Here is a 23,154-nt window from a genome sequence, read left to right on the forward strand (position 1 = left end):
AACGTGTAAGTTGTAACACGCTGCCGTTGAGCTACCAGATCCCATTGCTGCCTTGCTCTGCCATCTCTTTTTTTCCATTTTGTTTCTTCACTTCTCTTTATTGTTTTTCTAATTCTTCACTTCCTCTTCTTTTTTTTCGCCTCTCCCTTTTCTTCCATCTTGCACTAATTCCTCTTCTCAAACTATTGCCATCTTGATCGAAGCCAACACCGTCGTCATTGCCAAAAGTGTAACACGTCCCATCGACCTACAGATCCGTCGCCCCGCTTGCTTTGCCATCTCTTTCTTTGCATTATATTTTCAATTTTCTTCTCTTTCTTTTTTTATGTTTCTTCATTTTCTTCTCTTTTTGTGTCTCTTTTTTCATTCATCTTCTTTTATTTTCCTCTTTCTCCTCCTCTCTTAACAAAAATTTTCAATATCTGGATCCCAATTAGTAAACCCCCAATTAGTAAACCCTAAATTGTTATTTGAAAGATAAATACACAAAGAACCCCTATTTATTCTATTTTTTATGAAATACCAATTAAGTCTCGATTCTCAAATTGATTCCAACCTAGATACCTAGATCTCGGTTCTGGTCCCCGGGTCAGTTTCATTCCTTGTAATGGTGAAACTGGTATTAGAAGTCTAGAACCACACAGTACCCGTTCCACTAGGTTGGGAATCAAAACCAAACCATCGGGTACTCACCGATTCCAATTCTGCCCAAAAAATCTGCACACCCCTACCTACAAGGTAATAGATTCCATTGACAAAGATTGACGATGGGAGGGAAAATGTTTTTTTTCAAAATTTATGAGTGGGAAAAATAATTATGACAAACCTTGGGGGGGAAATTGTTATTCACTCTTCTTATAGCACAGCATAGTTGTCTGTGTCTACTCATGGACCTCAGAGCATCTGGTTTTCAGGTCCCACAAGATCTCCTCCATTTAAATTATTGCTCATTAAACACTCGTAGTCGTTAACAAAAGTTTGAGAAGAACCAGAGGCTGCGGACCTTTTCTTTAACAGTCGTTTCATTCATGATTGACTAACAATCGAGAGAATTTTATTATTTGACATAAAAAAATATTAATTTAAATAATAAATTAATAATTAAAAATAGTAAAAGAATGGGAATATATTGTAGAAAGTGGAGCGGTATTGGACAGGTAAGCAAAGTACGGAAGCGAAGAGGGAAAAAAGGTCCACTGATTCTCTGAAAAGTGTTGGGTGGGCAGTGGTGTGCCACGTCTACCGAATTTTCCATCTTTTTGATCTCCACCCTCGTTTGTGTCTTCAGTTTTCAAAAGCTTAATTTCCACATACAGAGGCCAATATTTTCTGTTTAAATTATTATGATATGTTCAAATCAAATCAAATACAACCACCCACTTGATTCATTCAACTTAACATATCAGGGTTTTGCTACAATTTAATATTATACCAATACATTAAAAGTAAGACTTGTAAAGTATTATACACACAGCACACAAAAATACTTGAAACCACTATTCAATAAGACTTGATGTACCAATTATCTAAGCTTCTAACTCACTATCTCCCCCAATGTAACCGCGGCGAAGACAAGAAAAAGAACACCTCCAACATAGGCTATTGCCTGCAGAAGAATCAAAACAGTAACATTTTTATGTATGCTATGCTCTTTTAAGAGAGATTATGTGAAAGATAGATGAGTGAAATGGATGGAGTGGAAGGCAAGAACATATTCAACCAACACAGAGGAGGCCCACTGATGAGATATTTTAGCTTGGGGAAGCGTTGAGGATAAAATTTATGTGGTTGCTTGAACATGTTGGTCCAACCAACCAACCTTTTTAAGGTACAAATACCATGATGTTTGCGCAACTTTACATTCTTGGACTTGACCATTGATACCATGGAAAAAATCTACTGACAGGATTCCTTATAGCTTCCAACTAAACTTTCTTTACACTACATACATATATATCTTCCACAAAAAAAGTAGACATCTTTTTACTCGATTCTGAACAGCTCTCATAGGCCTTATTACGTCCAAATTCAACAAGTTTTGAAAAGAAGCATTCAGAGTAATTATTTCAGTTGATTAATCGAAGCTATGGCAGAAATAATACTGATGCTGATAGCAACCTGGAGTTTGAGAACAAATTTGACAGTTATCTAAAGTAGAAGTGAGAGTAATTCCGTGCTACCGAAAATGTCTTGAGCATGTACCTGCCTATTACTTGTTGGCATGTGAAGTCTCAGATTTTTCTCTAAAGTGAATATAAATCATTCAATTTCAATTAAAGAGATTAGGTTTTTTAAATTGAAGAATAAAGTGGAAATGATTTAACCAAATATGCCGCGAAGCTAGACACTGATGGTACTCTACTTTTTCTGACTAAATACCCCTTACCACGTAGCTAAAACATTAAGACCTTTGGAAACTCACATGAATAACAGTCAGAATAGCATAAATGTTTGGCTAATGGAGGAGGTTTAAAGTTTGAATTTACCTTCTCCGATAAGAATGTCCCTAGTAAAGAACCACCAAGCACAGCAAGCTGTATAAGAGAATTAGAAACCAATTACGCCTGCTGATATGAACAAGATGAAAGGGAAAGAACAATTTGTCTATTGATTCTATACAACTCATCCGCAAATTTTGATTAGCAATCTGCGATACTAGGGTTCATTGCTTCTAATTTATAATCGTGTACATCTTGCAATTTTAAGCTAACCACTAGACCAGAAACCAGTTCCGAAACCAAAAGGCAGCTTTAAGAAAAGTGACAGCTCGTAATATTGCTAAGCTGGTAGATTGTTTTGGCGGAAGTAAGGAGTTACCAAAGTTGCAACACCATGACCAGCCAATGCTCCCCCAATGACTCCAAGAGGCGAAGAGGCTGCGGCAAGTGCTGCGTAAGAAGAGTAAAATATGGGTTAGTAGTTAGTATAGATGACTTCAGAAGGGAGGTTCTCAGTTCTCACTGGGACAGTTGAGGCTGAAAAGCAGATAATTAAGAATGCTGGAATAACCAAAATGGAACAGTCATCAAAATAAAATATACCACGGGCTTAGACATTAACAAGGATATATTTTACTTTGTTTTTGTGTTCACACCAAGGGAATAAGGATAAATTCTTCTAATAAATGATTCTCTATTATCTCTCATGAACAATAAATTAAATTAAATTTAGAACTTTCAGCCTCTTGCTGCACTAACCTATTGTGGAGAAAAATGATTTATCACCCCATTCAGCAACAAAAACTAGGATGAAGGTGCTAATAATGGTGTTTGCAGCAGCTAAAATTCCAGCACCGTTTCCTGAAAATTCTGACACTGCTAGCTCTGCCTGGATTGCAAGACAAACATAATCCTATGTGAGATTAACTGTTATCAGTAGAGAAGTGGTGAATGATAATAGATTTTGAATTGCCATGGAAGGTTCTTGCTGATGATCGGATATTTAAAAATTGCAAATTCACCTCCTTTTGTTCATCTTCTGCTTTTAGACCATCACTTGAGCTGGCATCAAGCAATGTTGAAACACCAAAATAGACCTGATTTATGTTTAAATTGTTTCAGTCAGTTGCTTATTCAATTGAGAACAAAGTTCTTTAAATTTTGGTGCCTGTGTTATTGCGCGCATTGTACGGCATTAAGCCTTAGCATAAAATGTCTAGGAAGATTGACTTTACCAAAAGGAAAACTGCAGCAATGTCATCAATGGGCAGATCAGTCTCACCAAACCTGTGCATCAGAAGATCATATAACAATTGCACTTTAATCTTTCTCAATTAAATATGAAATAGGAAAGATCAAGGTACAAGTACAGAATAAGAAATCTAGGGATCCTTCTCAATATTGCTTTTGAAAAATATACCACTACACTTAAAGAGTAAATCTTTTACCATAGCTGGCCCACAGAATGATATGAAAAAAAGAATTTCTGTGAATCACATTTATGCAATTACCAGAAAAAAAAAAAAAAAAAAAAAAACAACGGAGTAGAAAATTAGGTGAGCATAAGCATCAAAGCGGTTTCATTTCTTGAATGTAATTGGCTAATTGCTGTCCTTCATTTCAATGCAGGATAGATGGTTAGAATTTGACATTTAAAGAAATCAAAACCAAATATCCTGGATGGAATCACATAAAAAATTACTTGAAACCGTCTGCACTGCTGCATTTAATAGAATGCAATTAGTAGAATATGTCTGCGAACAGCTTAATAAGAACTCAATGAAAAAGCACCTGAAGGGAAGGATTTCATCAACATAGTGAAAAGTTCTTCCAAGAATGACGGATATGACAGTCATTGCCCTGTCATAATTGATAAACACTTCTATTACTTGAAAAGCATGAAATTTCCAATTCTGTTTTAATATAGGCAAACAAACAAAGTGGTTATAATTGCAAGATGACTTACCCCTACAAAATAAAATTTTTATGAGGTATTGGCCTAAAACTATATGAACAATTGAAACTTCATCCTTTGTATTAAAAATTAGAATGTGCTCCCAGTAAAAGTTAAAACTAAAATCTTAACACACTAGTTAATAACTTAAAAGAAAAAATATCATGCATTCTATAGACCTGTAAGGAATTTCAGTAATAGAAAGTTGAAAATGCAAAAGGCATCTAAATCACCATGCACGAGCAGAATAACATACGCAAGTGCACCAAAGGTTCCAATGAAAACAGTTGCAGCAGAATTCCTAGCAGCTAAAAGTGCCTGTAGAAGAAAAAAAAAAAATCATATTGAGGTTGATTCAGTGAGACAGGCAAATTGCGTATGTTTGCTCATAAAAACAGAGATATGCATATACATACGTTGGGGGAAAATAAAAGGTACTACAGGAACAAATACCCACTCAAAGAATTTTTAAAGATTTAGATCAGTTCTTGAATGATTATATATTTTTTGTTTAACTGTATTCTTGCAGAAGAATATAGATGAAATAGAATAGTGATTGCCCTTCTATAATTATTAATCAGGACTGGAAAAGCGTGTGATGACATAAATTCTTCCAATAAGAAATAGAGATTAAATTTTATAAAAGCGGAAACAAATATACAAGCATAAATTCTTAGTTTCTCACATGCATAAATTTATGTCATTCAGAGAATTGTATTTTTAAAACCTCGATTATACATTGTGTAAACAACTAACTACCACTCTTACCGCAATGAAAAAGGTCTTATCTCCCAGTTCTGAAAAGAAGATGAGCAAGAATGCCTGCAATTGACAATATCAGCTGCTGGAGTTACTATGAAGAAATTGATTCTAGTAAAAGGGAAACAAGAGTATTATACTCATTTGGCAGGGCATCGATCACAGGACTTAATATTATCATGATGACTGAACTTAGACTACCATTCTTTCTTATACATTGCAGAGGACACAAAATCCATGTTTGCCACTCAAGCATGCATCCATGAAGGTCACTTGAAAATGCTGAATGCTAGAGATTATATTACATATTATTATACTGCCAGAATAGTATAAAGCTTAAGGTTAATGAAACAAATCATCATCAGACATATGACAGATCTAATCATAGAAGTCATCTAATGTGGGTTGCTCTTAACAAACAACCTCTTCTCTCTTGATCACCATAGGCACCCCCCCATGTTATTTGAAAATGAAAAGCGACGGATACTTCTACAATGAAAATTGTGGATGAAATCATAAGCTTGGGTATGCCAAACCATTTAAAGGTACTAAGTCCATGAAGCCTATATCTGTTAAACTAACAGGGCAACTTAATTTCAACTAAGAGCTATATATTGAAAAGATGAAAAACATGTTCAGTCTTTTAGTGCAACGATAAAAATGCCAGTTATAGAAGTTACAGGGAGAACTCCTAACTGAAGCAAAACCTGTGCTAATATCACCAAGGTCCCCAATATAAGGAATGGACTGCAACCCACTGCCAAAATCTGTACCAGCAACTGCTGGTTGAGATCCTTGAAGTGTTAACAACCCAAATAAAATCATAAACTTCATGATGCCACCAAATGATGAACAACAATTAATGATATCTGCAGCTATTTGATAATCCCTTCTCGAGCTATTCTTTATGTGCAAGTCATCTGAAAAAAAAGAATGATCCAGGCTGTGAAGTGACTCTCTGGTCGCACAGCAATTCTTGCAATCAGTGTGCCTAACTTCCTGCATCAAAATGTAACCCCACCTAGTGAAAAGACATTACACAAATAAAAAGAAAAAGTGGACATATATCATTAAAACATTAAGTATAACACAGGGACGGCTGGCATATATCATTTACGTAGCAAATGAACAAGGTAGTTAAGTATAAAATTTAGCAAGTCTCCAACATCAGCAAGTAAAAGTCACAGACCTCTAGGTTAATTGATTCAACTTATAAATAATTGAATTTAAGAGAATTTTTCAGAACCGGAAGATATTATCCAACTAATTGAGAGGCCACGATGGAGGTGTGAAGGTATACAAGGTTTCAACCAAATTCAGGTCCATGACTAGGAAGTACAAATTTCCATGCTAAACCTAAACTGAGATTATGGTGGGAAACGATCTTACTGGAACTAAGCAGCAGATCAACATCAAATCATAGACTAATTGCATAAAAGTTACATAGACTAATTGCTCAACAGTTAACATTCATTTTACATTAAGTAAATCAAAATTCTAGTTGTTATGTTTTCTACTGTAATTGGACTTAGAAATTAGTATGCCAAATGTAATAAAACCATCAAACAGTCACTCTCAACAGCCATCGTCAGGAATAAAAACTGTTAGTTTAAAAAATTCATCAGTATTTGTTCATACCACACACTTATTACAGTCAATATCCAGAAAGACTCCCGAATTTCTCTAAAATGTATAGCAAATTTTTTTATAAAACTAAGAAGAACAACAAGATTGCTAAGAAAACTTGCAAGGACATCCTGATTTTCTAACACTGTCTGTAGAGAGCGCCCAAACCACTCCTCACTTCTGTTGTCACACCACTTTCTGGAGCCCCTGCATAAGAAAAACCTTGTCATTTCAATTTTTAAATAAAATGATTCGTTCAGCTCTTGAAGTTACGAAATTCAATAGAAATACCTGGAAAAAATGAGACTTGGGTTGCGACGGGAGAGCTTCGAAGAGTGGTTCTTGGAGAAAGAGTTGAAAGAAAAGAAACGGGTGTTACGAGACTTTGAAGGTTTAGGAGATGAAGGCAAATAGTGTGCCTTCAAAACGCTCCATGAGAGCGTTATGCTTCGCATGGCTTTCACACTCTCAATGACTCTGAACCTTTGGCTCTGTTTCTTTCTTTCTTTAACTGTCAATACACAGAGGATAGAGAGATAAGCTATCTGTGTATAGCGCCAATAAATTTTCAGCCTTTTATCTTCTTCCCAAATTACCTACTTTTACCATAGCATTCATGGACAAGATAACCCCATTAAGGATGTTAAGTCGGTTTCCAAGCTGATGTTTGAGCGGTTTGTCGTTCATGGCTTAAAATATCTACCTACAAGTCGTCCGTTAATAAAGAAACCCTCTGGTTTAACGGTTAGTAACAGTTGGGAAAAACGACAAGCCGACATGTTTATAATGTTTAATGGGAAAATTACTAAGCCTCCTTAAAATAAATCATTTACCAAACGTTTCAAAAACTAAATCTAATATACCCATCTGTTAATAAAACAGTTTAGTTATGCCTGGAGAATGCAGAGTTTCTTATCTATTGGTCACTGCTTAACCCAAAAAAACTAATTTTTTTTGTTTTTCAATTGTGTTTGATCACAAATCATTAGTGTAGTGCTAGTTATAATCAACCTGAATTTGGATCATGATCTGGTTCACCGGTCACAGAGGGTAAACCAAAGCTAATCCAAGGGTGCTCTGGTTGATATTAATACATCAGCCTCTGCTTTATTGCATCTACAAATAAACATCAATTTCTTGGAGAATGATGTAAAACAAATTAAAAGTATCATAGACGAAGCGTATATAAAAGCAAAAGGCCCAAAATGGAGCCCAAATTAAACTTCTCCATCAGAGGTATCAGTCATCAAAGTGGCAATTCCTCTCAGCCATGAAGAAGTCAGCAGTTCCTCCAGTAACTGAAATATCCTTTCTTGGTGGAAATGCATCTCTGATAAGATTCTTGGCGGAGAGTCTGGAGACCCAATAATTATATATACGTAGTAAATACCAAAGTTAAGGCGCTAGATATCCCAATATTTAAGGTTTTCTTTTTCTTTTCTTTATCTCCACATAAAACTGATAGAGACACAGTTCACAAAAAAAAGAACAATTCGAATTTCGTATTAATTTGCGAATTGAAGCCAATACATTATTATTTATCCTTATGAATTAAAAAGGGCAAACAAATCACCAGCATTCATACAAACTGATATTAAGGCGGACCCTAAAATATACTTCCCCCTCAAAGGCATCAGTCATGAAAGTGGCAATACCTCTAGCCATGAAGAAGTCACCAGTTCCTCCAATCACTGGAATCTCCCTAGTCTTTTCCAAGAATGGATCAGCCCCAGCAAAGGTTACAATACCATTGTGCTCCGTAGAATTGAACAAAAAAGAGAAACCAAACCAAGTACTAAAGGTTTGTTTCCCGTCGTATAAATAAAGCCCTTGTGCACGTCCAACTGGGGTTGAATGCAGATTGTTGTCTAAGGTAATAGGGTCATCGAACACAATTATGTCGCCAAAATGGGTTGGTTCGGCTAAGATATTCTTGTCGCCCCAAGCCGGTGCAGCTACAATTGCTGAAGTTGCATTCTCCGCGTTCTGTCCATTGTAAAGTATGTCATGAAAGTAGACCACAAAAGTTTTACATGGCTCGCGTGATATCTTTTTCTGAGTGGCTGCAGAAGTAGAGATGACCAAGAGGAGACAGAAGAGAAGTGAAATGAGTTTGCTGGATCCCATTTCTTGTTTTCAGCTAACTATATATATATATGTGTGTGTGTGTGTGTGATAGATATGCCAGAATTATATGCCTTGAGGATAGCTGCTCTGGTCTCGATATATTTATACTGTTGTGAAATCAGTTGAAATTGGAGTTTGATTGGGTTGTGGAATTGATTTTTGAATTGTTTGATTTTTTATTTAGTTTTTTGCTTTTGTCTTTTCAATTTTGTCTGTGTCTTCATATTTTGTTTGATTTTTTATTTTGATTGTTTTGTGTTGTGGGGAAAGAAGAAAGGCCGGCTGTGGTGGTGGTTTGGGATGGGGTGATTTGGAATGGGCTGTGAGGAAGTGAGAGGGGAGATGAAGAAGAAGAAGGTCCAAGGGTAATTTGCCCCTATGTCACAACCCATTCATCACTAACAACATTTATTTGAGGTGAGAATTTAGAATTTATGAAACCAGTGATACCAAACTAGGATTTCACTAAACCATGGGTGGGAATATGTCCTTTACTCATGGCTAAATATAAAAGTCTCTTGCATAATTGTATTGATCGGCCGGCCAATAATTTTCCTTAGGTGCCTCAAAACCACATATATATATAACATAATGAGATTGCATGCATTCTAGCTTGTGAGAAAGATTTTCACAAACGGAAGATAATTTTATTGATGATAATTGAATATAAGGATTTACAATTCTACTACAACAAGCTATCTTCTTTTGTCGTTATTATTTTCTATTTTTTCCAGTTGCTATTCTCTATGAATTACTATGTATTTACACAGAGTTTATATATGTAACTGCACTCTTTCCTTTTAGTCTTTATTATTTAATCATACCTAAGACATGGATTTGATTATTTATATAAGAAAGTTGTATCTATAATATGAATAATGATACAATGCATCTAATATAGTCACCCACGTTTTCATAGCTATCGATGGCTTTTCTTCTAAGGAATAATTGCAATATAAAATACAATCATGTGCATTGACTTGGAAAATAGAGTGTCCTTTGAATAATTAATAATGGCCATTTGCAAGCTCGATTTCAACCAAAGTTATGGATATATTATCCATACCAAACTAAATAGAATAATTAACTAAGATAAAAGATCAAGAATTCAAATTATGAATGTGAAAGGAGCATTGAATATAATATATCCCTATTTTAAATTTAGATGGAACGAAGAAAAATATAAACACAAAAAATCAAAAGATCTGGAATGGATGCATATGCATTGTTTTAGTTATGTAATGACATAATGCATGAGACTGCATTCCGGCCTATTTAACATAACCAAGAGCTATTATTCTATTCAAGATTTCTCCTGTACCTTGTACCTTAAAGGAAAATTTACTTTTAAACTTATACCAATTTATTAATAACGTTGTTCATTTTATCACGTAAAAAGACTTTGACAGAATTGGTTTGCATATGCAGTGCTATGCTTTATATTTATTTTAATTATAATTCTATCTTATTCTAATGTACCATATATAATGTGACTCCTTTTATATAATTACATATATGAAATTCTTATATTTGTCATATTGCCGCCTTATGAAATTCTTGCATATATTCAAAACCATTTCTGTTGAGCCATCTTTAATAAGATTTTTGGTGGAGACCGCGAATATATATATATATATATAGTAAATGCCAAGTTATGGTGCCCTAGCTATCCCAATTCCCAATATTTAAGGTTTTGTTTTGTTTTCTTTATCCTCACATAAAACTGATAGAGACACAATTCACAAAATAAATAACAACTTGTAAATTATAATGCAACTATATATTCATCAACTCGAATTTCATTAATCGGCAATATGAAGCCATTACATTATTATTTATGAAATACATTAATAATAAATAATAATACATTACTATTCTTATGCTTGATCATGGTTTATTTGAATTAAAAAGGGTCAAGAAATCACCAGCATTCATACAAACTGATATTAACGCGAACCCTAAAATATACTTCACCCTCAAAGGCATCAGTCATGAAAGTGGCAATACCTCTAGCCATGAAGAAGTCACCAGTTCCTCCAATCACAGGAATCTCCCTAGTCTTTTCCAAGAATGGATCAGCCCCAGCAAAGGTTACAATACCCTTGTGCTCCGTAGAATTGAACAAAAAAGAGAAACCAAACCAAGTACTAAAGGTTTGTTTCCCGTCGTATAAATAAAGCCCTTGTGCACGTCCAACTGGGGATGAATGCAGATTGTTGTCTAAGGTAATAGGGTCATCGAACACAATTATGTCGCCAAAATGGTTTTGTTCAGCTAAGATAGTTTTGTTGGCCCGAGCCGGTGCAGCTACAATTGCTGAAGTTGCGTTCTCCGCGTTCTGTCCATTGTAAAGTATGTCATGAAAGTAGACCACAAGCGTTTTACAAGGCTTGCGTGATTTCTTTTTTTGAGTGGCTGAAGAGGTAGAGACGATCAACAGGAGACAGAAGAGAAGTGAAATGAGTTTGGTAGATCCCATTTCTTTTTTCAGCTAACTATATATGTGACAGAAATGCAAGAAATGTATGGTTTGAGGATAGCTGCACTGGTGTCGATATATTTATACTGTTGTGAGTTATTGGCTCTCCACGACTCCTTCATTATCTCCTAGACTGGGTCCACTTCTTTCTGATCTACATGTTAGACTGGATATATTCTATGCAGGATTATCTGATGCAGGTTTGCATGGAGTTTAATATTTTATGTTGCAGAATCATCTAATTGAGGTGGAACTGATTTGATGTCAGAAAGCTGAACAATTCCAAATTCAACAAATTCCAGATGCAAGCTGAATTTGGAAGATTCTACGCAAATGGAGTTGGGTAATTTAAGTTGCAGAATTATCTAATGCAAGTGGAGCCAATCGGAAGAGAGTCCATTTTCCTTCTCAAATCCTATTGGTCCAAATGGAGGCATGAATTAGTATAAATACCTTGGGATTTTTAATTAAATCCAATATGATCCTAGTATATATTTTATACTTTAGATTTTTCAATCCGATGCAACTCAATATATAGAAAACTAAAATCCAATCAATAAAATCTACACAAACTAAAATTCAATCAAATTCAAGCGGATTTAAGAAAAATATTGCATCCAATTTAATAAAAAGTAAATTGATCATACACCCTATTAATTTTTTTTCTTTCAAAATTTGATTATTTAAAAATGAATTAATTTGGACATTAAACAACTATTAATTAGTTATGCATAGAGAAATGATTATATTAAAAACTCTAGACAAATAATTCTTAAATGGAGATATATAAATTGGTTGTAAATCACAAAAATTAACCATTAAAACTAAAAATTAATTGACACCTAATAGCAAATAATTAAATGAACTAAAATCTGTAAATTAAACGGCATAATTTGATTGAATTGGTGTTAGGGAAGTGATTTTTGGCCCCCATCAAATTGATCAATATCCCCCACTTTTAATTTTTTTTTGACAATTATAACCCTAATGAAACTTACTATAAATGACATAATAATTTCTATATACACTGTACTCTATTTAATTTTTTTTTTTTTTAACCTTTAATTCTTCTTCATAAACCCTAACTCTAAATCTTCTAAATCATTGAAACATTTTCTTATTTCAAATATTTTTTTGTCTAATGAAAATGTATTACTAAAACTTTAGAGAAAGTAATTACACAACAGAATGAATTTGAATTTAAAGAAGAAAAATAAGTTTCAAATATAAAATGGTATAAACAAGAAACCTAATTAAGAAATTGGGGAAAAGTAGTAAAAACAAAAACCCTAGTTAAGTTTGAAATTGGGAAAAAGTGATGTAAACAAAAACTCAAATAAAGTTTAAAATTGAGGAAAAAGAGGTCCTAACAAAAACCTTAATTAAGCAAGACTATTTTTGGTTTTTAAATATGGTTTAAAGAGATTTTTATTTATTTATTTATTTTTTTAATATAGTAGAGATGTATATAGGAATGGGGATATTGATCAATTTGACGGGGGCTAAAAATCACTTTCTTTAGATTTATTTAGCGAATTCAATAACTGATTGAATTCTCAATATTGATATCCAATCCAATTAAATCATCAAAACTGGTCAAAATTAGATTAGTTAAATTTGATTGGTTGGTTTAAATGGATCGGATTGGATTGGATTTTGAAGAGCCCTAGCTTGCACCTCCATTGTAAATGAGAAACTATGAATATATATAATGATTGCCATTGACGTAAGTTAATATTAATGAGAAAGAATACTTAAACGCCCATTTCTTCTTCCTCTATTTTACTATAATCCCTCTCTTATTTTATATTGCATATTAATCCTACCAGAATTATTTCTTTAATTCATATGTTATTTACAACATATACATGAATATGAGAGGTTTTTTAAGTGTGAACGTACCGAAAAATTGTTCTTAAGTCACCATTGATGAAGAGATCCGAATGCTCATGGTTGAACTGCTCTGTATACTTTCCTTCTTCGATTTACTTCCTGCCTATGACTGTTATAATCATATGGAGTAGCTTGGTGTATTAGGGGACCAAGATTTCCTTTTGTTAAAGAGCATAATGCATTAATAAACGTTTCAGAATTACGAGTTTTAATATCTTTCTCCTTTCAGTTCTGGTTGTTAATCAATACTGGCTATATTTATTATCAATTCAAAATCGTAAGGGATACTAAAATTGATGGCAAAATATAAAAGTCTATTGCATAATTGTATCGATCGGCGGACCAGTAATTTTTTATTTGATGCCTCAAAACCGCAGATATATAATGGCATAATGAGATTGCATTCTAGCCTGTAAAAAAGAATTTTATTATTATTATAATTATTATTAGCTATTTTTTTTCAGTTGTTATTATCTAGAAATCACTATATATTTATAAGGAGTTTATATCTGCACTCTTTCCTTTGACTCATTATTATATAATCATACCTAACACATGGATTTGATTATTTATATAAGAAATTTGCATCTAAAATATGAATAATGATATAATACATCTAGCATAACCACCCACGATTTCATAACTATAGCTGATTTTTCTTCGAAAGATTAATTGCAACATAAAATACAACCATGCATGTACACTGACTTGGAAAATAGAGTGTCCTTTGAATAATTAATAATGGCCATTTGCCAGCTTGATTTCAACCAAAGTTATGGAAATATTATTGTTGCCAAACTAGATAGAATAATTAACTAAGATAAGAGATGAAGAATTCAAATTATGAGTATGAAAGGAATACTGAATACGATGTATCCCTATTTTAAATATTAGGTAGAATAAAAAAATATATGTAAATAAAATAACACATAATTCAGCATAGAACGGAGAAAGATATAAGCACAAAAACTCAAAAGAAACTTAATCCTTTTCTAATCTCTTCCATTCCAAGGAAAAAAAACAAATGAAACAGATATATAATATGGCATAACGAGATTGCATTCCAGCCTATTTTACATAAGCCAGCAATAAATTAGAGGCTATTTAATTTACTTGAAAGTTTTCAAACTTATACCAATTACTTAATAATGTTGTTCATTTAATCATGTAAAAAAACTTTGGTAGAATTTGTTTACTCTTTCATTAATAAGTTTGTTCAATAAATATATGTAATGCTATGCTTTATATTTATTTAATTATATTTTATCTTATTATAATGTACCATATATAATGTGATTCTTTTTATAAAAATTACATATATGACATAGTTTTAGTAATAACATGGCATGGACTTACTGTTCTTGTCACCAAGGGCAAAAACATAACCATAACATTATGAACAACTTAATTTGCGTCAACCAGATGGTGGTACATACAGAATTCTACTAATTTTAAATTACATATAATATAAGGACGTATCAATTTATTATTAGTTCTAACTAGTCCGTAAATTTAATTCCATTTTATCTCAACATATGATCATCATAAACATTTCTTTAATATGTAAAGAAAAAGCTTTACATTTGTGATGGATATGATTATAAATTAGTATCCAGTAGTGAGTCTAGGGCTGTTCACGAGCCGAGTTTTCGGCTAAACAAACTCGGCTCGTGAAAGGGGAGGGAAAAACAACCTGAGCCTGAGTTGAACCGAGCCTCAGATTTTTCGACTTGGCTCGGCTCGTTAGAGATGGAGATGATTTCGAGCCTGGCTCACGAGCTGGCAAAACAAGCTGAGTTCAAGCCGGCTCGTGAGCCAATACTCGAAAAAAAGCAATTTTTTTTTTTTTTTTTTTTTTTTTAAATAAAGGGCAGATTCCAATTTTTTTTTATACTCCTGTCCTTAAATATTACCCAACAACTACACCTGCTTAAAAAATTAAACATCAAAAGAAAATGCAATGCAAAGAAAATCAATACAAACAACACAAATTGCTTAGGAGCAAGGTATACGTTTGCAGAGGAGGCCTCAGACCCAATGTCAACATGCCCTGCAATAAGTTATAAGCATCTGACAGCTGGTGCACCCTAAGGGAAGCACTAAGCAAGGAATTGCAAGTGGGCACATTAGGGCGCAGACCCGCATGGAGCATGGCCTGATACCACTCCCAAGCCTTTCTAACATTACCAGTCTTTCCCCACAAATCTACTAAAAGCCCATAAACTGGTTCATCCGGCACCCAATTTTTCCTTCTCATCTCAGCAAAAACTGTTTCTGCTTCTTCAAGATAGCCATAATGTCCAAGAACCTCCATCACTATGCTATAAGCAACTTTGTTTGGCTCAAATGGGGTTCACGGTGACACCACGCCGGTCAACGACAACAACACAATCAATACACAATCAGTTTCACTGGAAAAAACCACCTGTTATAGAAGAGAGTTCACAAAAATCATGAGAAGCTAATGGGTTTCACAAAAATCAATCATACACAAGTAACAACTCCTCAACAAGATTCAAAGCAATCAAACTTACTGCGTAAGATGATGGTCGATGGCGGAGCAACTGGGTTTTATGGTGAGGACAGAAAAGGAAAACAAGCAAATTTTAGTGTTTCACGGTGAGAGTTAAAGGGGTAGATGGGTTCGATGGCGGCGAGTCTGCGACAACACTTTGGCAAAGCAAATGGTATATTGACGACGATGACGAGGTACACCGGATATGGCTGGAAAATCTGTTGACAATTTTTGGGTTTGGTTTGATTTTAAGGCAAATAATTAATGTCGACGATTTAAGGGATTTTAAAATCGGGAGGGTCTTTTTCATTTTTGAAAACTTTTTGTTTTAAAAATTTTAGTGTAATCCCCCATATTTCAGTAAACCCCCCAAAACCCCCCCACTTATTCGAGCTAGGCTTGGCTCGCGAGCCTAACGAGCTGAGCTAAGGCAGGCTCGAACCGACTCGTTCTCTCTCACGAACCGAGCCGAGCCGGCTCTAAACCATACGAATCGAGCCGTTAACGAGCCAGACTCAAGTGGAGCCGAGCTGACTCGCGAGCGGCTCGATTAGTTAACCTGCCCTAACTATCCTATATTTGTCATATTGGCGATTGCCGCCTGATGAAATTCTTGCACATATACGAAGCCACTTCTGTAGATTCAAACAGATATTTAAGGTTTGGGTTTCTTTTCTTTATCCGCACTTGGAACAACTACTTCCTCCAATAAAACTAATAGAGAAATGCACCGACTAAATAACAACTTGTAAATTGAAATGCAACTATGCATTTATGAAATCGAATTTCTTTAATTTGCTGATTGAAGCCAAAGTGAAGGAGCAATATATGCAAAATGGACGATGTTCTTATAATGAAGTTTCATTGATGTAACTTCTCAACATGAAATGAAACACGAAAAACTTGAATTAAAAAGGGCTATCAAACAAATCACCAGCATTCGTACAATTTGATATCAACGCAAAGCCTAAAATATACTTCTCCCTCAAAGGCATCAGTCATCAAAGTGGCAATTCCTCTAGCCATGAAGAAGTCACCCGTTCCTCCAATCACTGAAATATCCCTAGTCTTGTTCATCAATGGATCAGCCCCAGCAAAGTTTATGCTACCCTTGTGCGCGGTAGAATTGAACACAAAAGAGAAACCAAGCCAAGCAGTAAAGGTTTCTTTCTTGTCATATAGATAAAACCCTTGTGCACGTCCAATGGGGGTTGAATGCAGATTGTTGTCTAAGGTAATAGGGTCATCGAACACAACCACGTCGCCAAAATGGCTTTTTCCGGATAAGAGAGTCCTGTTGCCCCAAGCTGGTGCACTTACAATGGCTGAAGTTGCATTCCTTGCGTTCTTTCCATTGTAAATTATGTCATGGAAGTAAAACACTAGCCTCTTACAAGGCTTGCGTGCTTGCATTTTCTTTTTATGAGCGGCTGAAGAGCTGGAGATGATCAAGAGGAGACAGAAGAGAACTAAAAGGAGTTTGGTAGATCCCATTTCTTGTGTTCAGCAATGCAAGAAATGTATGATTTGAAGATATGGAGTTTATAGCTGCTCTAGTCTCGATATTTTTATACATGTATATGTGCAGTTTTTGAGTGTGAATGCACTGAAAAGCTTTGTTCTTAAGTCACCATTAATGAAGGGATCCGAATACTCATGGTTGAAGCTACTGCGTGTACTTTCCTCTTTCGACTAACTTCCTGCCTACGACTAATATAATCATGGATCAGCTTGGTGTATTTGGGGACCATCTTTCCTTTTATTAAAGGGTATAATGCATTCAGAATTACAGTTTTTATGTGTTCCTCCTATCACTTCTGGTTGATAATTAATTCTGGCTATATTTAGTCCATGTTAAAACCTTTCCGATCATTCAAAATCTTAAGGGATTCCGAAATTAATGGAAAAATAAAAATGAAAGTGAAAATGAACTCGATCGATATCGATATCTCTTAACAGGCAAATTAATGAATGAATGATAGATAGGGTAAGAAATAACATTCGTTCAAGCTTTTGAAAAGAAAGCTTGTTTGAGTACACAGTCTGGCATGAGTTGTGGGTCGGTGGTCACTGAAACTCGTGGTGGTGGTGAAAATCATTATATCCAATACCGATCCACGCGTTCCCTGAAATAAAAGTTTTTTGCATAGATATTGTATATATCGATCGGCCGGCTGGCAATTTTTGTTTGGTGCCTCAAAGCCACAGGTAATGCCGTAATGGCATAATAAGCTAGAGTCCATTCCATCCCATATATTTTACATAAGCAGAATCCTCGACCTTTTAAAAATAAAGGAAATTTCACTCTTATCATGGGAAATAACTTTGATAGAATTGGTTTACTGTGTCCTTGTATTGATAAATTTGTTTAATGTGTTATGTGTTTATTTAATTAAATTCTTTTTTATTCTACCATATATAGCTACCATAACGTGATTCTTTTATAAGTAAATTACATAAACGATAAAATTGCAATAATATTAGAGTAGTATTACAGTTATCGAAGGGTGTACATCGAATGACGTGACAAAATTCTAACCGTTGATTCATTAAGTTAATATTAATGAACGGTCAGGATTTTATCACGTTATTCGGTATACAAATTCGGTGTGTAACTTTCGATAACTCTATCATTTTCCATAATATTATTATGACATGTTTTACTATTACTTTTTTAGTACTCTTGATAAAAATTCTATCTTACTTACTATTATTATTATTATTATTATTATTATTATTATAGAATATCTCTTTATAATTAATTGAACTTTTGATCCTTAATTATCAACAATAAAAGTTACACCATTGGAAACCGTAAAAAATAAATAAACATGAATTCTAACTCCACTCAATCATCAATCTGATCGAATAGAATTTAATTATAACAACAATTTCTAAAAATATCATCACATAGATTATAAAATACTGATTTGATAGTAAAGAATTATAAACAAAATGTTTGTGCCATTATTCTTGATTCTTTAGCTCCTTAGAAGAGAAACGGCAAATTTTCTCAAAAGTGACAGAAAGCGTAAATCTTCATTTCCAATAACTCACGCTCTACGACGACTTCCAAAATGGGTTTCAGTTATTGATATGTTTGAAAATGAGACTTAGTCAATTCAATAATAATTTATTGGACCCTCTCATTAAAGACCCAATAAATCCTTAAGCCCACTTTGTTGTCAGTCTAGATTGATCAAATAGAGTGTAATGGGCTGAACTTTAATATGATTACATTAAACCTATTAATATATTAGTGGATTATTCATTTACTCAGTTTTAATTAAAACAACATATAATTAATGTTAGCCTACGATTAGAAATTTTTTCTAACAAAAACAACTTACTTTGTGTAAACTAGATGTGGTACATATAGAATTCTACTGAATGTTATCAGTTCGAATTGGTGATCCATTCAATTTCATGAATTATATCTCACTATATATACCATCTTCATATAAAGTAAAGAAAATGCTTAGGATCTTTCTTGACTACGAGTATTAACGTTTAAAATTTTATTCAAAGCCATTTCTATAGATTCAGCTCTGATAGCGATCGAGTGTGGGTGTAAGCCAAATAATTATATTTATTGAGCAAAGATAAGGAGCTAGGTAGCCCGATATTTAAGGTTTGGTTTTCTCTTCTTTATCCCCACTTGGAACCAGTACTCCTACAGAAACTGATAGAGACACAATTCACAGAATAAAGAACTACTTGTAGATTGTAATGCAACTATATATTTATAAAAATGGGATTTTTTATTAATTTGCTGAATGTGCGCGGTTCTCTCTTGATCACCATGTGCACCCCGGCCCCACGTTATTTGAAAATGAAAAGCGACGGATACTTCTAGAATGAAAATTGTGGATGAAATCATAAGCTTGGGTATGCCAAACCATTTATAGGTAGTAAGTCCATTAAGCCTATATCTGTTAAACCAACAATTTAATTTCAACTAAGATCTATACATTGAAAAGGTGAAAAACGTATTCAGTCTTTTAGTGCAACGATAAAAATGCCAGCTAGAAGTTACAGGTAGAACTCCTAACTGAAGCAAAACCTGTGCTAATATCACCAAGCTCCTCAATATAAGGAATGGATTGCAACCCACTACCAAAGTCTGTACCACCAACTGCTGGTTGAGATCCTTAAAACGTTAGCAACCTGTTATGCCTAAAAAATCAAGGTTGACGTGAGCTTACGTTAGCTAGCACCAATAAGAGTTTAGGAAGACTTTATGCCGTCCAGAAGCTGCCACATCATCAAAAGACAGAAAGAATGTAGCTGTCATTAGCTTGGCAAACTTAGGCTTTGTCTACGAGTGGATGGTAGTCGCCCACCTGTCCAAGCCCTACGCAATTTGAGGATATCTGCCATGGAATCAGCCAATGAGAAGTGCAGTTGGAATTGTACTACACTTGCTCACGTGCAGACTTGTAATCATTACCCTAAAACCTTTTACTATAAATAGAGGGCTCCCTCTCTCATTTTCGAGATTCTGATAAGAAACCCACATTCTGATTGTAACCTTTTACTCTCAAAACATAGATAACTTGCGAGAAAGAGACTGTCTTGATATTCTCTTTGAATAATCAGTCACTTGTACCTTTGCTTGCTGTTCGCTACACGTGACCTCATGTAACCTCATAAGTATATAAAAGAACAATGGACATAGGATTCGCTTTAAACATCCGAACCACTTTAAAAATCATCTTCCATTTACTTCATTACATTTTCTATTCACGTGTAATTTCTAAGCCAGCTTAGCACTTTGCATGTGTGAATCGTTGGTGTCAAAATCCAACATCAACAGTTTGATGCTAGAAGGAGGGTGTGATTTAGTGTCCGCTTTTCATTAAGAATCTCTGATCAATCAGCTCTGCTTGCTGACAAATGACTCGTGGTTTCGAAACCGAGCGATCTAGGCCTAACCCCGAGGAGATCCCCCAGGTGCAAGACGATACTTCTTCTAAAGTACCTCCCATTCCGCAAAATACCACAGCAGATTTTCCCTCGAGCTCACAGCTTGATCTAGCTGTGAGGAGTTACATGGAGAGGTTCAACAATATTCTTGAAATGGTTAGTCGAAGGCTAGACTGTTTGGATCAGGTCGTACCACCTGATTCTGATAAGGCAATGCTGCCGCCAAAGATGCCTGTAGGTCACGCTGAAGTGCAAAAACGGGCAAAAGTCCATGCCGCGTGCACTACAGTGCATAAAGACAAGGGACAACATGTGACAGATAATGGGCCAAAGGGCTCCAAGGGACCAGCAAATGCCAGTCGTGAAGCAGGAAGAATACCTGTAGCTTAATGACTTGGCGATATGTCACACCATGAGCCTTCTTATGCCACATCACATGGGCACCCCCGAAAGAGTGCAAGGTAGGGAGATTCCCTTCATCATTGTGAGTGAAATGCCAACTGTACACGGGTCGGTTTTGACCACCGTAGAGGTTGGGATAGCTCCCCTTGTCATTCAATGCCTACACATGGCTCCAGCCAGCGTGTGTCGAGGCATGCCGAAGGCTCTGGTCGAATTGAGGAAGAGTCTGACCAACGGTCTTTCCTCAATCGTAATCGTGAGGGTTAAACCTACGTTGTGGAAAGTGATCCCCAGATAGCTTCGCTTCCTAAGATTGAGGAGTTACAGCGAGCTCTGGATCAGCTTAGAGCTTAGCAAAATGAGCGTGGGTGAATCGTTGAAGCGTCCCCTTTTTCTCTAGCAGTTTTAATTGCTCCTCTCCCGTCAAGGTTTAGAATGCCCGACATGCGAGCATTCGACGGGAATTCTAATCCGCAGAATCACCTTTATGAGTTTAAACGACCTCATGGAGCTTCACCAAGTTTCCAGCTTGGCCAAATGTCGTTGTTTGGCAGTGACTTTGACTGCCCATGCCAAGTGTTGGTTTAGATCACTCTCTCCAGGATCCATCAACTTGTGACAGCAGATGAGTTCGTTATTCTTGAGACACTTCCAGGCTAATAGGAAGTTCTCAATGCCACTGAGCTATCTGAGCAACATACGGTAGGAGAGAAATAAGTCCCTCCAGTTCTATATTGACAGGTTCTACAAGGAGTTGCACAAGGTGACTAATACACTCGAAGAGTCAGTCCAGACTCTCATTATTGCAGGGGTTCGTCCACAAACTAACCTATGGAAGAAGCTGCAATCCGAGGACGACATTTCCCTCACCCTTTTCTATAATCTTACTGAAAAGTACCTCCAAATTGAGAATTTCGTGGGTTGCTCTAAATCGCCACGACCCCGGTCCTTTGACTAGTGCCCTTAGCCAGAGGGATAATGGTAGGAAAACTGATCACAGATGGGGCAATGATGATCATCTAAAAGGAAAGAAGCAGCGGTTTGAGCCCAAGAAATCTTATGCCAAGATTCCCCGTTGTGATCGCGACAAGAATCAGTATACTCTATTGAATGCTTTAGTGTTAGCTATATGGACAAGTCAGAAGAAACTAGTCTGCTCGGAGAGCCAGAGGCCATGAATAATCCCCTCGCGCCTCGCGGTAAGAAACATCAAGAAATATTACTGTTATCATCAGGACAACAAGCACCATACTGATGAGTGTCGGGCCTTCAAGTAGGAAATTGAAGACCTCATCAAAAAAGGGCATTTCAAGAAGTATGTTGATGGTCCAACTCTCGTTCGGGAAAAGGATCAAGGGGGGTGAGGGAAAGAAGCGCAGTGGTCGCAAAGGTATCCATCTAGTTAGGATCATATTTGGAGGACCGCACCTCGCGGGAAATTCTCGACGTGCTCAAGAAAGGTACTTTCGAGAAGCTCGTCATGACTCAGTGAGTGTGATGAGCACTACGCCGCGACCTGCTAAGGTGTGCAGAGAAGAAGGGATTACCTTCTCAGAGAAAGACGTGGTGCGGTTACATCACCCTTATGAGGATGCACTCATTATTGCTCCTGAAATAAGTCGGTGTGAAGTCCACAAGATGCTGGTAGAATATGGTAGCGTTGTGAATATCCTATTTCAGCGAGCTTTTGAGGAAATGCAATTGGACAAGACATATCTAAAGCCTGCCTCTATCCCTCTCTATGGTTTTACTAGGGACCATCTGATTCCCAAGGGAACGATTGCACTCCCTATCACCCTGGGTGATACCCACGAGGTGACCAAAATGATGAAGTTTTTGGTAATAGACTATTCGTCTGCTTTCAACGACATTTTGGGACAACTCTACTACGAAAATTCAAAGTCGTCACCTCCATCTATCATTTGAAGATGAAGTTTTCCACTTCGACGGGGTATGGAAAAGTCAAAGGATCCCAGAGTAAATCCCACGACTGCTATGTGAAGGCAGCAAAGATGACATGCAAAGGGAAAGAGAG

The 23,154-nt window shown here is 35.6% G+C and overlaps 4 protein-coding genes across 4 annotated transcripts; all 4 read right to left on the reverse strand.

The window, feature by feature from the left end:
* Positions 1 to 1,362: 1,362 nt before the first annotated feature.
* On the reverse strand, positions 1,363 to 7,464 carry LOC116131227 (GDT1-like protein 1, chloroplastic). The gene is made up of 13 exons (XM_031416870.1): positions 7,374 to 7,464; positions 7,069 to 7,288; positions 6,900 to 6,984; positions 5,848 to 6,150; positions 5,161 to 5,214; positions 4,649 to 4,710; positions 4,230 to 4,298; positions 3,674 to 3,725; positions 3,461 to 3,535; positions 3,198 to 3,327; positions 2,818 to 2,888; positions 2,487 to 2,534; positions 1,363 to 1,606 (listed from the first exon to the last, which is right to left on the reverse strand). Exons 1-13 carry the CDS (start codon positions 7,462 to 7,464, stop codon positions 1,535 to 1,537), a joined length of 1,332 nt encoding a protein of 443 aa, XP_031272730.1. The 3' UTR covers positions 1,363 to 1,534.
* Positions 7,465 to 8,346: 882 nt separating this feature from the next.
* Positions 8,347 to 8,904, reverse strand: LOC116131316 (disease resistance response protein 206-like). Its single transcript, XM_031416983.1, has one exon. The coding sequence runs from the start codon at positions 8,902 to 8,904 to the stop codon at positions 8,347 to 8,349; it is 558 nt and encodes a 185-aa protein (XP_031272843.1).
* Positions 8,905 to 10,727: 1,823 nt separating this feature from the next.
* On the reverse strand, positions 10,728 to 11,383 carry LOC116131311 (disease resistance response protein 206-like). The gene has a single exon (XM_031416978.1). The coding sequence runs from the start codon at positions 11,381 to 11,383 to the stop codon at positions 10,826 to 10,828; it is 558 nt and encodes a 185-aa protein (XP_031272838.1). The 3' UTR covers positions 10,728 to 10,825.
* Positions 11,384 to 16,721: 5,338 nt separating this feature from the next.
* Positions 16,722 to 17,285, reverse strand: LOC116131320 (disease resistance response protein 206-like). Its single transcript, XM_031416991.1, has one exon. It carries the CDS (start codon positions 17,283 to 17,285, stop codon positions 16,722 to 16,724), a length of 564 nt encoding a protein of 187 aa, XP_031272851.1.
* Positions 17,286 to 23,154: the final 5,869 nt, after the last annotated feature.

The sequence above is a fragment of the Pistacia vera genome, unplaced genomic scaffold (genome assembly GCF_008641045.1).
Source record: "Pistacia vera cultivar Batoury unplaced genomic scaffold, PisVer_v2 Contig230, whole genome shotgun sequence".
NCBI lineage: Eukaryota > Viridiplantae > Streptophyta > Magnoliopsida > Sapindales > Anacardiaceae > Pistacia > Pistacia vera.